Here is a 17,853-nt window from a genome sequence, read left to right as displayed (position 1 = left end):
AGCGGTAACATCAGGAAGACTGGACTGGACGCGTCTCTTCTGGCTCCAGATTTAGGGGCCAGCTCCAGTCAGAAGGAAGACCGGGGGCGGAGGGGGGCCCTGGGACAAAGAAACCCAGGCGGGCTCCTGGGGACCCTGCTTGGGCCTGTCCCCGCGCCCGCTCCGCTGGCCCTCCCAGCAGTCTGGGGAGCGGGGGAGGAGCAGACACTTAAAATCCCTTCTTTGAATGGAAACCTTCCTTCACTCCTCTTCGTGCCAGTGTCTATTCCCTGGCACTGACCATTCAAAGGCAGAAATGAGCCGATCCCCGCCCCCAGGAGCTCCCAGTCCATCGGAGAGACACCCTCCCTGGGTGGCCCAGGAAACATGATGGCCACAAACTCTGGCCATGCGAAGGGCGGCTCCTGGGGCAGGGCCCAGCAGCCTCCTTCCAACCCATCGGAGAAGGACTCCCATAAACCCAGCTCTAGTAACATTAGGCTCTCGTTTTAGGGACAGCACTCAAAGTGAGAACAAAAATTAGGAAATTTAACTTTTTAAACAGGCTTTTTTTAGGTCAATTGATAGTTTTTAAATAATTTTTAAAGACTCTGAAGAAATAGAGCAGGGCAAGGAACCCTGCCAGTGAGACAAATGGTGAGAGGGAGCAAGGACTCTTGTTCCCACTCAGGTAGTCTCGGCTCCCGACACATTTTTCCCAACTGTCTTTAACAATAACAATGGTCCACATCCCTGCTGCAAAGAACAAAGGATTTCCCTCCTCACTTCCTATGGACTGGAAGTAAATAACAGGACCATGGGCCAAGGGGAATTATGGGAATCTACTCCTTCCACAGTTGAGTTTTTAGCCTTCCAATAAGATCATAAAAAATCCAAGAGCCCTCCTCTCACCAAACACTCACGCTCAAAATCTACGTGAAAACCCGGCCAAGCGTCGCCGGAAGCCGGAGCTTCCGCAGCCAGCCCTGGGCATGTCACCGACTGAGCCCTGCCTAGATCCAGATATTTTGGTCTCCAAGGAAGAGACCGGCTCCCAGGCCCCATGAGCCGCATTCCCATCTGAGAATAGAACCATGGTCCATCCGCACAGTAAAAACTCTGGAATGGGGTGAATGGCGTGTCCCATTTGGGCCTTAATTTGGAATTTCCTTCCCTTTGTATAGAAGACCTCTCCGGAGCTCAATGTATTTTTAGTTTGCTTCCGAACCCTCTAAATGCTTCCTCATGTATCAGGGGCCTTCTGGAGGATAAATCACAAATTCCTAGTCCCTCTCTATAAATACCCACTTTTCCTGAATGCTCAAGGGAGCTCACCACACAGATTTATTACCTCCCTCCAGGCAAATTTGCTCTGAAATTACAATTCTGTAATGGGAGATGGCTCCAGAAGGGGGAAAAGGCAGTGGGTAAAATATTATATGTGTACTTGGGCATGTAGTTAGGATTGTTAATATCAATTAATTCTGTTCACAGAGGAGGACTTGTTTTAAAACAACTTCATTTTTCTTCCGCCCGTATGTAATTATGCAGCTGTAACTAATAGTCAGGGAGATGTAATCTACCATCGAAATAACTGGCACAATTCTTCAAAGTATTCTGTGGGCTCCTCTCCTTTATTGTCTCAAGATGGTGGATGATTATTAGACATGATTAAACACACAGATCGAGTCTTTTAGCGAACCAAGGACCCTCCTTTTCTCCTTCCCCGCGAGCCCTCCCTCTTTCGGTTCCCTAAGGTTGTGACAGCTTTTGGGCAGGACTCTAAGAGATAGCATTTTAGTTTGTCATCCCACAATTCCTTGATCCTCCCTTAACTTGAGGAAGATAATATTTATTTTCCCCTTTTTTTCTCCTTTCTTAATGTATGTTATCACCTCTATTCTTTCCTTTTATCTTTGTGTAAACCACAGGCTCTATCTCATTTACCATTTTGTTTGGGTGACATCCCCATCAATCACACCGGCCTGGTATATGCACAATGGGGAATATGAAAATTTACCATAAAAATGTGATTACATTGCAGAGCAGTCCCAAGGAGAGAGCTCGCGTTGGACCCAATTTTCACAAAGGAGAATCGCAGACAAAGTCCATATTTTGTGGTCGGCGCTTTCTCCGGGCTGGCTCCTCTTAAAATTTAGTATTTAGAGAATGGCAGCCTCCAGAATACATGTCAGCGGAATATATCGGGAACACTTGCCGGCTACCTATTATCCCGGTCATTCCTAAGGAGACAGCGGGGCTCTCTGCTCCAGTGAATCCCCTAGCAGATAAACTCACTGGGTTTCAAAAGTAAATCTTCCCCTTCTATTAGGCCTTCGGAGCTCCCGGCGTTCACCGCGGAGAACCGAGAATGTGTGTCTCGAGTCATCGGAGGTAGGAAACTCATCTCTTTAGCGTGCAAAGCAGTTACTTACACGTGCAGTGGAGGGATGGGAGACGGGTCGTAATGGTAACGTCCCTCATGATGTCTCGCATCGATCGGGACCGGAGGGTGGAATGCTGGGAAAAGATGAGGAGGGTCTGAAAAAGAAACAAGGGGTTTCAAGACTGTTTAAAAGGATTCCATTTGGTGAATTTCCACCCCGACCATCGCACACACGCAAGCACACATACACGCCGGAGCCTCCTTTCCCCTCTAAGTCTGGGAAACTTAATGGCACCAAAAGTATGAAATTCTTGGGGTTCTGGAGATATAATTTTGCCCCCAAACTTTGAAGAAACTCCTTCGCTGTGACAGCAGAAAATGGCAAATCCTGATGAGAGAATGGCTGAGTCACTGTTGTGTATGAGAAAGAAAGGGAGATGGGATGAAACAAAGGAAAACATCCTCCAGGAGATCTGCTCTTCGATGTCTTTGAAAGGAAGGCGACTAAGGGTAGAGTCTGGTCCTCCCACCAACCTTCTCCCTGTATCCCCCAAGGGGCAATGGTAGAAGCCCAGAGAGGAAAAAAAAAAGGAAATGGTCACAAATGCAAAAGGAATGAGTACAGACCTTTTAATTCATTTATTTGAGAAAAATCAAAAGGTTAACTGAATTTTTATGACCTAATGTCAGACGAGATGAGGAACACGTTCTCATATTTTTCCATTTAAGAGTCCTTTGCCTGATCTACCATCGCTGCATTGGATCAGATTACAGCCCCTCTATACCCGCTCTGACTTTCCGAGCCTTCCCAGAAACCCTTGAGAGAAGATCAGTCACCAAGAGGCTTTCCCCGAGTTCTTGTAAAGTTTCACACACACCAGGACAGCGCTCAGGATGTCTGTCGCGGCTCATTCATTCTCACACACAGACTCCCACCGCCATTGTTTCTGGTCCTAGCTAGTGCTTTTCTATATAGATCTCAGCCAAAAACGCCCTCCCCAAAACTTCTGGCTTGAAGTCATTTGAGAGCAGCTTTTCAGGAATTTCCTTGGATCAAGGGGCCAAAAAACCAAAAATGATCAACCGCAATTTGACGGGGGCCCAGGGCCTTTATGAGGCAATTCATCGACGATATTTTCTAACCTTGGTCCCAAATGATTCTGGGCATTTCCTCAAATCAAAACCACTCTCCCCATAAAGATATAGGTCACCGTTCAGGGTAATAACCACAGGCCCTCAGGCAAGAATCACTGGTCCTAAGGGCAATTTCCAAAGAGGAGTCTCTGTCTCCAGAGCTGAGGACTTTGAAGGAAGCCATGGCTAGAGTTAGGTTTTTTAAAAGACAAACATAATGGCTAATCAGACTCCATATGAGCGATCAAGGCAATCTTGAAAGAAGTGGGAAGAGGTGGGGAGATTGGGATAAAGATTATGACACTTAGAGTGAGAGTTTGTGGGTTCACATCCAGGGAAGTCAGGGAAAGTTCTGGATTTGATGGGATGGGACACCTTTCTGGTCATTGGAAAGTCACTCAATCTCCCAAGGCCTGCTTTCTCATTAGTAAAATTAAGGGAGGAGAATCAACAGCCTCTGACGATCCTCCTAGTGCTCGGTCCTATGAACTCTCAACTTGGAGCCAGAGAATCCATTTTTCAGTCACTTACTATCTCAGTGACCTTGAACAAATGACCTAATCTCTCAGGGCCTCAGTTTCCTAATTTGAAAAATGAGGAGGTTAAAGCAATTACAAAATGAAAAAAACTTTCCTATAAAAATCAATGACCCTTTGAATCTGGAAATAAGAATGAGTAAAACATAAAGCATGATGGGGAAAAAAAGTTGCTTTATGATGAATTCCCTAGCAGACTGCGGGTCCTGGTACCAGTCCTTTGGTTTCATACCGGAAGGATTTCATGCACAGCAAGACACTGTTTTGCCTGGCCATCTGAGTCAGTTCTGGGTCCTTTCCCTACCCAATGGGGCTTTCAGAGATACCCAGAGACAGATCACGGTACCTAAGAGCAGAGGCTGGCAGCCAAGGCTTTCAGAAAAAGTCCAAGACTCCATTGGGATTTACTCCCATGGAGCCAGTGGGCATGGCAGCAGGAGGAGGAAGACAGAGGACAGGGAACAAAGCCAAGCTACAGTACCAGTGAGTGCCCGCCATGATGCGTTAATTCAATGCCATTGCTGGATGACAAAATAATATGGTAGGGAGATTTCAAATCATCTTCAACATTCAGTGCTCAGACATTCAAAGAGTTGCCCTCTGCTCCTTCTGCCGGGCAACTCTGGACTTCTACAGTGATCCACATCCCTCTTTAAGAGGATTTAAGAAGGAAATAATAGATTAGGGAGAGGTTAGACTTGGAGTCTGAAGCAACTGGAGTCCAATATTCATTAGCTAAGAGATAGTCTTGGTCCGACGGGCCACGAACAGACAACACAGTGATATAATTTTTTTGGTCCTCTTCAATGAGGCAAATAATCCACACTCTCTCATTATGTTTCTTTAAATTGGGGCCCCCGAGTAGCACCTACTCCCCCTACAAGAATCTAGTCCAATACTGTGTGTATAAAGGGCAGCAAACCTTGGTGAGCTACCGAAGTGTTAACCACTCCTATTGTTTGGAGAGAATTCAGAGAGAGAAAATCCTGGGATAAGTCACCAACCTGCTCTTCTTTTCATGTATTTAACATTCTGCAGAGAGGAAAAGGGAGTCTGCCCAAACTGATTAGCTCACAAGCTCATCTCCAGCAGGCTCTTTGAGAAACCCCAGGAGCAGAGAGGATGGCCAAGGGGACGGGGAAAAGAAGGGGTTTTTAAATGCCTACTACAAACCAAACACTGAGCTAAGGAGTGAAAGTCAGATCGTCCCTACTCTAAAGAAGAGCAAGTTTTAATTGGGAGAATTTTGCATACAGGAGAGAAAGCATGCTAAGACCTAGAGCCTAGAATTCATGAGCCAGAGAGGACAATAGTGGGTAAATAGCCATATTTCCCCCACAAGTAGTATCCTAGAAGGACCCAGAGACAACATCAATTGGGAAAGGGGAAATCTGGGGAGATCAAAACAAGAGATAATTTAAGAGTTTGAGGGGAAATGTTCTAGATCAGTCCAGTAGTCTCCAACACATAATATCATGGTGGCTACTAATTGGTATAAATGTGCTCTTTCTGATAAGCTTTAACTTTTGAACATCAACCAGCCTCAACTCACACAATCTCAGCTTAGTTCTCAAGAGCCTCATACTCATTGTCTTGTTTGAAAAGGACCAAGATATTTGTGGATGTCACTTTCTTCCACTGATTCAAACTGACCACTGGGAGAAGATGAGATGTACTTTTTCCTGTCCTTCCATGGGGTTCATTTCTCCTATCAGGTATCTACATTTTCAAATATTTTAACTTTACTCTATTTAAAATGAGATTATGAGTGTTTTGTATGAAAAAAAAATTTAAATGCTCTTTTTTAATTCTTACAAATCAATATTACTGCAGGGAAAAGGTCACAGGCAACAAGTCAATCGATGCTCCAATCTTCAGAGATTTTATTTGTTGAATTTCCTAGAATAGTTTGTATTTGAAGAGCAGAGTCTTGCCATCTTTTAGTTTATAAAAGATAGGGAGCTTCTGGTATATAATTCTAGTCATATAGGTGTTGCTTTCCAGGGTTATGGGTAAAATTTCCTGGCTAATTTTTTTGCAGCCGATAGTGATCTTCCACACAGCCCCTTTCCCTTTATTGCATAACAGGTATTGATCAATACACTCTGGCTCCTTAAAAATAAGTTTTTTGGCCAAATCCCAAATCCAAATAGATGCCCCTATATGCCCAAATCTATATGTCACAGTCATTTGTTGTGTTTCTAACGCACTGATACTTGAGTTGATGTGGATGTTGCCAAGGAAGCCACCTTTTGATCCTACTCTGAGACCGTAATTATTTGTAAAGCTCCACATGGAGATGAACCACTTTGTCTACATTTGACAAATTAATAGGGTATACTTGTGAGCATCTACTGTTTACTATGAAGTGAGTCAAGATCTCTTTGTTCCAGAATTATTTCTGTATTTTCATGCTGTTTGTTGTATTGTCGGAGAGACTTTTCCTCTCTTCACTCTCTTTTTTTTAGTGAAGAATTGATTTTTTTCACGGTTGCCTTAGGGAAATGAGCCCAGGTTTGTTAATAAATATGACGGGACTTTGGACACTTTCTAGACTGTTGTTGATTTTCCTGTGCCAAAAGTCTCCATTAAGACTGATGCTAGATAGGAACTAATTGGAGTAAATGTGCTCTTTCTGATAAGCTTTGACTTTTGAATATCAGCCAGCTTCCATTCACAGAATCCCGGCTCTGTGCTCAAGAGCCTCATGCTCATTGTCTTGCTCAAAGAAGACCAAGGTATTTGTAGTTATCACCTGCATACACTGATTCAAGTTGACCTCCAAATTCAAACTCAAATGTTTTGGTTTCTATTCTTCCTTTGAGTCCATAAAACATTGGACCCATTGAATCTAAAAGTTTGCTATCAAAGATAAAGTCTACTCCCTTCCCTTCTCCTCGCTATATATCTTGCATCACTTTCTTTACACTTCATCTTCCTATGAGAATGTCCATTCCTTGGGAGCAGATATTGGGTGTTTCCCCCTTCTTTGTATCCCTAGCACTCAGCACTGATTGGTATGTAGTAAACACTCAATAAATGCACATTGAGCATTTAGTATATTTTCTTGATGTCCTCTATACACAAATAATTACTACAAAGTTACTTTACGACTCCCTCTGTCTTAAAAACTATATTCCATCCAATTCAGAGATGAGTTAAGGAGTCTCCTTGGAACACGCCAACTTTCTATCAATTTTCCTTGACATTTTTGTGCTGGTAACATGTTTTAAATACAGAATCGTTTTCCATGTAAATGTCAGCTTAGATGAGCATCTTCACCATGCTTAAATTTATCTTAGTATTTCCAGCATATCGATGGCCATTAATGCAGAGTTGAGTCAAGGCTCTGTGATCCTTAATCAAGGTACCCTAATGTTATGGCACTTGTAGGTTAATGGAAACCAAATTGAATTTTTTACAATTCCTGTGACTTTTTCAGCATGTTTTTTCACTCTTCATCCAATATTCCATTTTCCTACAAGTTATAGTAAATTCTGAAGTGGTATAACTTATCATTGTTTGACATAAATTACATAAACACTAATTGGTTTTTATTTGAAAGAGGTGCTTTCCCCTCATCTTTGGGTATTAAATATGATTCCTTCTGTTAAGAAATACAGGACACAGTGTGAATCAAAGAGAAAGCTAGTCAAGTTCATTGTGTTCATGAAACAATATGCTATCCATTATTAAATATGGTTTCCATGAGATGACACCCAGGACGTTCTCTAAGATTATCCATCAAATATGTATCATATGCATATATGTCTATATCATATATAAGCATGTGATATATACATATATTTGATGGATAATTCATAATCGATATGCTTATATATTCATATGCATGTATATGATATACACATATATCATAAGCATTTATTTACATATTATCTATGTAAATGAAGAGATAAAGGCAATAATTAGGTCTGTAACTTAGAACTGGAGTTTTCCAGCTAGTTTTGCCAAAGAGTTAGCATATATGCATCAACTGGTTATTGACATAATCTTTAGTTTGGAAAAGAGAAGTCTGGGTGTTTTCAATTTTTTGAAAGCACTTTATGATTTGGCGCATAAAAACAATTAGGAAAGCTCAGGCTGCTCTGAGATAGTGTTGATTTCTAGGAATGAAGAGGTGATGTTCATAATCCTCAAGCATTCTGCTCCGGTCAGACTATATTTGGAATATTGTTTGTGGTTCTGGCCACGGAGTTTAGGAAACATATCAACAGAGAGCGTCCAGAAGAGGTCAAATGGGTGACAAGGCACGGTCCTGTTTATTCTGCAGAAGAGAAGGTTCTGCCCCTGTTGGGAAGAAGGGCCAGAGGTGGGAAAGAACATGATGTATGTCTTCAAAAACTTGAAAGTCTGTCAAGTGGAAGAGGAATGACGTTTGCTCTGTTTGGTCATCGAGGGCAGAGGTAAAGTGGCAAAGTGGCAGATGTAAGCCTGACATTAAAGAAACATGCCCTAACCCTAGCAAAGCCTCCCTGAAAGGTGCCGAGTTTCCCACCTTAGAAGGTGGCAAGTTTTCCAGCACCGGAGCTCTTCACACAGCATCAGATGATTATTGATTGGGACTTCTTCTGGTGCTAAGGATTTGACCAAATGCTCCTTGACATCCCTTCCCAGTCTAAAGGTCCCATTCTGAATAAAGCTTTTCCATCAGCCACACTTTTCAGATAAATAACCCTCTCAAGCGACGATAGGACTTTACAAACATTTAACCACTTTGAATGGAAACCCTTCTTATAACAACATAAAAAATAACCTTTTCTCAATGACTTGGGGTCATTTTTGACAATTGCTATGACAGTAGTTGTCCTATTTCCTTCCTGATGGTTCCCCTCCCCATACCTGCCTCTGATTTGCTAATCTAGATTGTTAGGGTTCTATATATCCAGGCGGTAAACTAAGAGGAAAAAAAATTAAAGGATAATCTGGGGGTGTAGGGAGCACCCTGGTGTTAAGTCACACAGTTCATTGCCCAGATCTCGTGTGTCTTGGGCTGTTATTAATCCAACCCCTCCATAATTGGGGATATTATTCTATCTGCTCTGCTGTGAATTTTGACTTCATACCAAAACCTTGTCAGAACTTTAAATGGGCGTGTTTCTATCCCCTTCCCAACAGTACCCTTTTCACGGCCGGAAACGACAGTCATTATTTTATATGGTTCTCTCCATAATGATGCTACAGCCGTAATTATGATTGTGTGGGTCATGTCCAAGATGAGCCCCTTAGCTCTGAAAGATAAGTGCAGGGGGGGGATGAGGAAGGGGAAGGAAGAATAAAAATGCCTTCCCTGAGGAAATTTTTACTTCCCCTCCTGAACAGAGAAATGATATCACTGACATTTAAGTGTCATTGCCTTCTTTTTTTATTTCCCAAAGATTATTCTGACAGCTCTTGAGCACACTCTCTCCATGAATGAAATAGGAAACTTTCAAACCCTTGTAAGAATGTGAGAGAACAAAGGGGGAGGGGGGCAGGAAAGGAAGGAGCTGGGAAGGTCAGAAGGTTCAAGTATTTGGGGAATTCAATAATCCCTTCTCGTTTTCTGCTGGAAGTTTTAAGAGTTTTCCTCTGCATTCTTCTCCCTCTTGCTTCACTTTAATACAGTCTTTCCGGGAGTATTTACTGTGATGCCGTGTCCATGAAAATAAGTTTCTGGTGGTAAGCGGGAAATCTCATCCGTCCGGGCAGATTCCGGTAGACTACAAAGCAGTTGTGTGGGGCTTATAATTTCTGAATTATAAAACATAAAGCTTCTAAAAAAAAAGCCCTCAGTCATCATAAAAAGGGAAAGGACACACGTGTGCACAAATGTGGGTAGCGGCCTTTTCTTGTAGTGGGAAGAGACTGGAAACTGGAGGGATTGGCCGTCCATTGGAGAATGGGTAGATAAATGATGGTACATGAATGTTGTGGAATATCATTGTTCTGTAGGAAATGATCAGCGGGATTATTTCAGAGAGACCTGGGGAGACTGACAGGAACTGATGCTGAGGGAAGTGAGCAGAACCAGGAGAATATTGTGCACAGTATCAGAAAGATTAGATGATGATCAATCATGATGGACTTGACCCTTTTCAACTATGAGTGATTCAGGCCAGTTCCAATGGTCTTGGGATGGAGAGAGCCATCAACATTGGGGGGGAGACTGTGGGGACTGAGTGTGGATCACAACACAGTATTGTCATTTTTTATTATTGCTATTTGCTTCTGTTTTGTTTTGTTTCTTATTTTTCCCCTTTTTTGATCTGATCTTTCCTGTGCAATGTGATAATTGTGGAGAGAGAGGAATTGCACATGTTTAACATATATTGGATTGCTTGCCATCTAGGAGAAGGGGTGGAGGAAGGGAGGGAGAAAAAAAGTTTGGAATACAGGGATTTGCAAGGGTGAATGTTGGAGACTATGCATATGTTCTGAAAATAAAAAAGATGTATTAAAAAAAAAAGAATGCCCTCAGTCAATTTGGCTGATTTGTTGCTCCCCAAACTCACCAACTCATCTCCTGCCTACAGCCTTTGCCTGGGCTGTATTCTGTGTCTGGAATGCATTCACTCCTTGTTTCCTTCAAAGCTAAAGAGCCGCTTCCTATGGGAAATCTTCCCCAAGCTGTCTAGTTGTTGATTCTCTCTCTCTTTTCTCCTCTGTTTAGAGGCTGTATCCCCCACAGAATGTACGCTCTTTGCGGACAGGAATCATTTCCCTTCTTTCGCATCTATGACACTTACCCTAGTGGCCATGCACACAGCAGGTGCATAATGAGTACTTATTGGCCCAGCAAATAGAGAGCAGGGCCTGGAGTCAGGAAGATTCACCTTGAGTTGAGAACCAGCCTCAGACACTTCCTAGCCAGTTTCTCTAACCCTGTTTGCCTTGGTTGCCATTTGGAAGAAACGGCCTTTCGTTTCCACTCCAGGACCTTTGCCTAGAAAACCCTAACTGGGGTCAGGAGAGTTGCACCCACTGAAAAAGGCCTGAACCACCACCGCAAATGCTCACCGAGCCGACCTTCTGGAACGCGGCTTTCCACATAGATCACAATCTGCCATGACTCACAGGTGGGGCATGAAGCTCTGGCTCTTGTCTAGTCCCCAAACACTGCACAACAGAAATCTCCAAGGAAACCTGCCGACCCACGGGCTGCTTTCCAGCCCGGTCTTTGCCTCCTGGCCTGCTGTACTCAGTAAGTGCTTAATAAGTGCTTGCAGAATAGAAGGAGAATGGCCGGCATCCTCGGGGTTCTCGGGGGTCTGATCCATGAGATGTGGGATCCATCCTTCCCCCCGGCCTCGGAAGAACCGCTTGCTTGGGAAAGGCCCCTCCCAGAGCATCCCACCCTCCCTGGGCGTCCGTCAGTGCGGGCCCCATAAGTCACCCCCGCGGGCAGCCGCGTCCGGCTGGAGTCTTGACAAAAGAGCTCAGGTTGACTTTCCCAAAGTCAGACCGAAAGTGCTGAGGCAGGCTAAAGCCGGCGAGGCCCCAAGCTTCTATTTATCATACGGTGTCCTGACTGATGGTTGCACAAACCAGCTGCTAAGTGCTGTGTACTCTACTGTCAGCAAACTAACAGGCTAAATAGGAGACAGGAGGAGAACGCACAGAACGAGGGGAATCAATTTTACCGGGGAATTAAAATTCTGGCGGTCCAGGGGCCGAGGCCGCCACGGAGCGGGACGGACATGCGGAGGCTCCGCAGATGATTTATTACCCTCCAGGAAAGGCTCTGCCTATCACCTCCCACCCCTCTCACCCAGAACAGCCGGGGAAGAGCACTTCTGATTATCTAGACACTCCACGTGGACCAGGCCCGCGCTATAAATATGCAATTGGCCCCGTGCTGATTTGAATGAGACCATCCACCCAGGCTTCCGTCCACCACTGCCCCCTCCCCGTCCCAGGCCCGCCCCCAGCCAGGCTCGGCTCGGGGTAGCCCCGATTGTGGGCCCCCTTCCTTCCCAAGGCCGCAGATCTGGGGCCTGGCTGGAGACCCGGAGACTTGCATCCTCCTCCCAGGAAATCACTGGGCTCACTTGGGCCAGAAGAGCTCCGGGATGAGAGGCCGGTCAGCCAAGGTTTCATATTCAGGTTATAAACAAAGGAGTCCCCTCCTGGACACCCCTGGGAGCTTCTTCCCCCAGGAGGGGGCATTGGGGTCTGGTTCTGGAGATTTATTTTAAAGGTCCGAGTGGCTTTAACTCAGAGGCAGCCTAAAGTGCAGAGAGCCAGCTTGGGAGCAAGGTTCAAATCCTGCATCTGAGAGACCCTTGCTGTGTGGTGGTGGGCTAGTCCCTCAGACTCTCTGTGCTCTGAGATCCTGACTTCCAGTCTGCCACCAGCAGTAGCAGACACAGCCAATCTCCATCCCTCTCTCTAATTTGAAAAGTTTTGTTCTTGCCATCAGTAAAGTGAATATTATTTGGGAAGCCCCTCGGTGTAAAGTGCCCAGTCTGGAGTCGGGGAGCCCGCCTCACAGGCGAGCCTGGACAGCTACCTTAACGAGCCTCGACCTCCAGTTCCCTATTTGTGCAGTGGAGATGAGAATCCTGACACACACACACGCATGTACTGTCACACACATACGTGCATATGCATGAATACGCCTTGTATCATGGGTCTCTACAGGCCAAGGCGGTGGCCCCGTGTAAGGGATAAGCTTAACCTAAGCAGAGATTTGCAGAAACGGTTCATCCCAAAAAACGCCCAAGGTGATCTCTGGTCACAGTCATGGCGTCGTGATTCCCAGCCCTCCCTGACCCACATAAAGTGGACAGTGAGGAACCACAATAAATAGCACTGGACCCGGGATCAGAAAGACGCTTTACCACCTGTGCAACTCTGGGCAAACCACTTAGCTCCATTTGCTTCCGTTTTCTCATCTGCAAAATGAGCTGGAGAAGAAATGGCAAACCAGGCCAGTGTTTTTGCCAAGAAATCCCCCCATGGGGTCACGGAGAATTGGACGAGGCTGAAACCACTGAACACCATCTTGACGATGGTGGTGAACAGAGTCCAGGTCCTGAAGCTGAGTCAAATCCTCCTCGGACGCTTCCTTAGCCGTGGGAATCTCTTAACCCTCAGCCTCAGTTTCTACATCTGTAGAAATGGTGATAATAAAACCACAAACTTCACTGCCGGGATCTGGCAAATTGGCCCAGGCGCCATGGTTATTTAGGTACTGCCCACGGCTCCAAGGATATCAGGGGCTGATCATTAATATGTGATGATCAGCCCATTGCCTGAGGCTCAGAGAGCTCAGCCAGCCAGAGTCACACAGTTTTAGAGGGAACGTGGATCTTTTGAACCCCGTGCCCAGAGCCCCATCCACTCTAAAGGCCACCTCTTGAAATATCTCCATCACAGCGAACGTTGTATGATAAGTAGAGCACTGGAAGCACAAGCAGGAGGATGAGGGTCCAATCCCTTCCCAAAAGCCTTCCAGCTGTGTGCTAACTCTGACATCTCACAGGCGGAGCCCCAGGCAGCTCCCAAGAGTCTCAGTGAAGGGAAAGCCATTGTTACTCCTCAGAGGAGGATGCTTCCACGCCGGGAGTTCTCCATCCCAACAAAATCACACTTCTGAACCAAAAGAATCCGCTTAATTCCGTAATCCCGAATCCCAGATTTTGGAAGGACTTTGTTCGACAGAATGATCACTCAGCTGCTCCTAGAACCCAATTCTTTCTTCCGCGGGGGCAATGGGATGAAACTCTGGCCTCTTTGACTCCTCTCGTATGAACATGGCCCGGCTCAGAGCCGCTGAGGACCCACGGGGCCATTTCTGTGTCTCATTAATTAATAGAATGGTCCAAGAGGGTCCCTGGCACTTGGCCTTGCCCCCGGTCACACCGCAGCTCATCTTTTCCCAACAGCTGGATCCCGGCAACACTCCTTAACAAACTTAATTACGGGCTCGCCACAAGAAGATGACAAATCGCTCTGTGCCAGGGACCTGACAGAAGGAACCTCTGTCTGGAACCACGTGCCCGGGTGGTGAGAAAACAATCGGTCTTCCCATTTTCCAGGCCCCTAAGTGCCTCGCCGGGGGTCGGACAGCACGCCCATTCTGAGCAGGCTTTGCCCCCACGACTGCTGCCCGAATCCCAACCCATCTCCCCCTCCAGGCGCAGATGCAGCCCCTCCTGAGTCCCCGGACTCCATCAGCGGATGAATCACCGACATTTGCTAGGTTTCCATCCCTCCGAGTGAGATGACAGAGTACAAATAAACAGAGGAAAGGCAGCTTTTAGGAGCCAGCAAATAGCAACGCAGAGAATGAGCATCTGTTCCAAGCAAGCTCCAGAACTGTCTCAGGAAAGCCTGGGAAGGATCAACAGGGAAGCCTCTGGCTGCATTCAACCCTGACAATGCTGATCACTTGGAAAGAAGCTTTATCCATATCATATTATCCAGGGAGCATCCTGGGGGGAGGGGAAATGTGACAAGGGAACCACTCCCAATATTGTTCCAGACACAGGAGGTCCAGCCCCTAATCCTGAGTTTGATGACTCCTTCATAGGCCTGAGGCACCGAGAAGGGGAGAAAACAGAGGGATCCACTTTGTGAAACCTGCTGCAAAGGTGAGAAGTCTGGCCAGAGCAAGTGGGAAATTGTGGGAATCGACATCCAGATGTAAGAGTCAAGGAGGGCCAAAGGCGGATCACCAAGAACTCTTATATGGATGGACATGGAGAAGGGAAGAAGGAGGGCGAGCAAAGAAGGCTTCTTAGAACAGGAAAACCACAGTTAGGTCTCAAAGGGAACCCCAGAGGGGGTCATGGAGAATTGGGCAAGGCCGAAACCATTGAACAACACCATAGACTCGGGCCTGAAGTTAAGAGTTCAAATCCTTCCTTTCAAATCCTTAAGAGACTGTGTGAGTCTTAACCACAACCTCAGTTTCTACATCTACAGAATAATAAAACCACTTACTTCAAGGGGCTGTTATGATGGGATCTGGCAAACAAAGTTTATTTATCAGAGAGCATTCATTAAGCACCAAGTACTACATACAAAGGAGGGAATAATCCCTATTCTAAAGCAGTTTATATTCCAATGAGGGGGATAATAAGTAAACATATTCACATAGGAGTAAATAGAAAACAGTTGCAGATTAAGTAGCTTGGGAGAGGGGGTACTAGTGCTGGAGGGAATCAGTAAAGGCTCCATTCACCAGGAAGAGGCAAACAGGGGATGTCCGGTACAAAGGCCCAGAGATGGGAGATGAGAGAGAAGGACGGTTTGTCTGAATCACTGGATGGGAGCGACATGCCAGGAAGTCCGACTATCCAAATGTCCCTTGGGGGAGAGACATAAATGGGTGAAATAGGAATCATCCCAAGGGGGAGGAGGCTATGATGTTTTGAGATTAAGCCCCCAGAGAAATCACCCCCAGAGGGAACAAAGTCCAAAAGTAAGTGGGGGAAATCAAAAAGAAAAGATTGAAATCACCAAAGATCCCAAGAAAATTCAAAGACCTTGAACATGAGCAGATAAATCCACAAGGAAATCATTAAGAAGAGGAGGAAATGTGGCTCCCAGATCTAGTAAATGAGTCCAGTCATCTAGAATAAAGGCTGTCAAAACAAAACAACAACAAAAAATGACTCAACACTTGATGGGACCAAGGACTCTGTGGAATGTTAGGACAATAGACCGCTCCAGAGCCGCACAAAAGAGAATCATGGGGGCAGAATTGATGGCCTGCAAAGCAAAAAGAATGGGCAGAAGACAGAAACTGGATTGTGCCCTGAGAAGCCTCGCCAAAGAAATGCAAGAGAGAGCACTAGTTCCCAAATACACAGAATGACAATCGAGAAGAAAAACAAAAAACAATTACTTTTTTAAAAAATATGCCCTATTTCTCCCCTAAGTTTTAACATTTCTAAGTTTTAACATTTCCCCTTTTGTGCTTATTTTAGGTTTCTTGATTGGTTTGGCTTTCTAATTTTTTTTCCCAAAGTATATTCAAGTCATTAGTCCTTTCTATTTGTTAATGCATGTGTATAAGGGTATATTTTTATCCCTGAGGACTGCTTAGCTACATCCCAGAAATCTTAGTCTCCATTTGGTTTCTCTATCTTTTGTCTGTGGTCCCTGAAATAATCATGTGTGTGGCTGCATGAACATGCATGTGATATAGTCCATAAAAGATGTATTAAGTTCCTTTTCTCATTTATTTGTAATATCTCCATGTCAAATACACGGCCACTCTTATAAAAGTTCAGACAATGCCGAGTATTATGCACAGTCTTTTGTTGTCTGATTTAGAAGATGCCACAAGTCTTTGAACTTTAGTTTCTCTAGCAATTTGTCCAAATCCAGCTTTTCACTTTTTTTTCTCTGTTAGACTTATTCAAAATTGAGAGAGGGCTGTTGAAATCTTCTGTCACTATTGTATTAGTCATTGTTTCTTCTTGTAGCTCAGAATCCTTTATGATTTGGATGGGAAGACATTTGGAATATATAAGTTTATTACTAAAATTGGTCTTTTTTTGTGGTTTCTAGCAGTATTATATAATTTCCCTGTTCATCTATTTTTATTTTTTGAATGTTTGTCTTTGCTTTGTCAGACAGCATAATTACAAATCCTGCTTTTTAAAATTCACTTGATGCTGGGAATTTTTTCAATCCCATTTTATTTTGTGTATGTTCTTGTTTCTAAATGTGTATCTTGTAAACAACCAATTGTAGGAGTTTGTTCTCTTATCCAAGTCATCAATCTCTTTTTCATTTTATTGGACTGTTTAATCCATTCACATTTATAGTTACTAGATCTGGTTTATATTTTCCTCCATTTATCCATAATATTTTTTCAAGTCATAACCTTTTCCCTTTTCTGCTGTAAACAAAGTCTATGTTTTTTTCAGATTACCTTAATCTTTGTTAAGGAAACAAGATATACATATATGTATGTATGTGTGTGTATATGACTAATAGCCATTCTTCAATAAAATGATTAAAGGGTAAGAACAAACAGTTCTCAAAATAAGAAATTTAAAATTTATCATAATTATATAAAAGCTTTCTATGATTCGCTAATAATAAGAGAAATACATATCAAAACAATCCTGAAGTTTTGTTTCATAGCCTGAAAGTTGACGAAGGAAGGAAGGAAGGAAGGAAGGAAGGAAGGAAGGAAGGAAGGAAGGAAGGAAGGAAGGAAAGAAGGAATGGAGGGAGGAAGGGAGGAAGGAAGAAAGGGAGGAAAGAAGAAAAAGAGAAGGAAGAAAGGAAGGAAGGAGGAGGGAAGAAAGGGGGGAGAAAGGAAGAAGGGGAGGAAGGAAGGAAAGGAAAGAAAGAAGACAAACTGTAATAGTCAATGTTGGAGGAAGGATTGTGCAATGATAGATACACTAATACATTGTTGGCGAATCTATGAAATGGTCCAACTGCTTTGGGAAGCACTTTGAAATTAAGCAAATAAAGTTATTAAAACCATCACATCCTTTGAACTAGCCACCCCATTAATGGACTCATACCTCATGGAAGACATCAATAAGCAGAAAGACCCTGTAAACTATAAAAGATCTACAGCATCACTTTTTGTGATAACAAAGATTTGCCCATCAGTTGGTAAATGGCTAAAAATCTGGGGTCCATGAATGTTAAATTACTGCAAGAAATGACGAGTAATGACTATAGAGTAGCCTGAAAAGATCTACATGAACCACTGCAGAATAAAGTCAACAGAAATAAAGGGAATCACACATGCAGTAACTGCAGCAAAGTCAATAAAAAGAACCATGCAGAAACGATCACAAGCAAATACAACAAAATTATAAAGATTGGCAGGACTTGGGA

The 17,853-nt window shown here is 44.1% G+C and overlaps 1 protein-coding gene and 1 long non-coding RNA gene across 2 annotated transcripts in view; one reads left to right on the top strand and one right to left on the bottom strand.

Moving 5' to 3' along the window:
- Window positions 1–17,853, bottom strand: part of GLI3 (GLI family zinc finger 3) — a 247,667-nt gene that overhangs the window by 96,220 nt on the left and 133,594 nt on the right. The window contains exon 4 of the mRNA XM_003762657.2: window positions 2,415–2,520. Coding sequence (XP_003762705.2) covers window positions 2,415–2,520 — 106 coding nt within the window. The remainder of the gene's footprint in view (window positions 1–2,414; window positions 2,521–17,853) is intronic.
- LOC116421532 lies at window positions 2,505–9,004 on the top strand. Its single transcript, XR_004231928.1, has 3 exons — window positions 2,505–2,875; window positions 5,641–5,750; window positions 8,327–9,004. It is a non-coding gene; the product is annotated as an uncharacterized LOC116421532 (long non-coding RNA).

The sequence above is a fragment of the Sarcophilus harrisii genome, chromosome 1 (genome assembly GCF_902635505.1).
Source record: "Sarcophilus harrisii chromosome 1, mSarHar1.11, whole genome shotgun sequence".
In the NCBI taxonomy this organism is placed as follows: Eukaryota; Metazoa; Chordata; class Mammalia; order Dasyuromorphia; family Dasyuridae; genus Sarcophilus; species Sarcophilus harrisii.
Note: the sequence above shows the minus strand (reverse complement) of the source record. Positions and strands in the feature narration are given on the sequence as shown.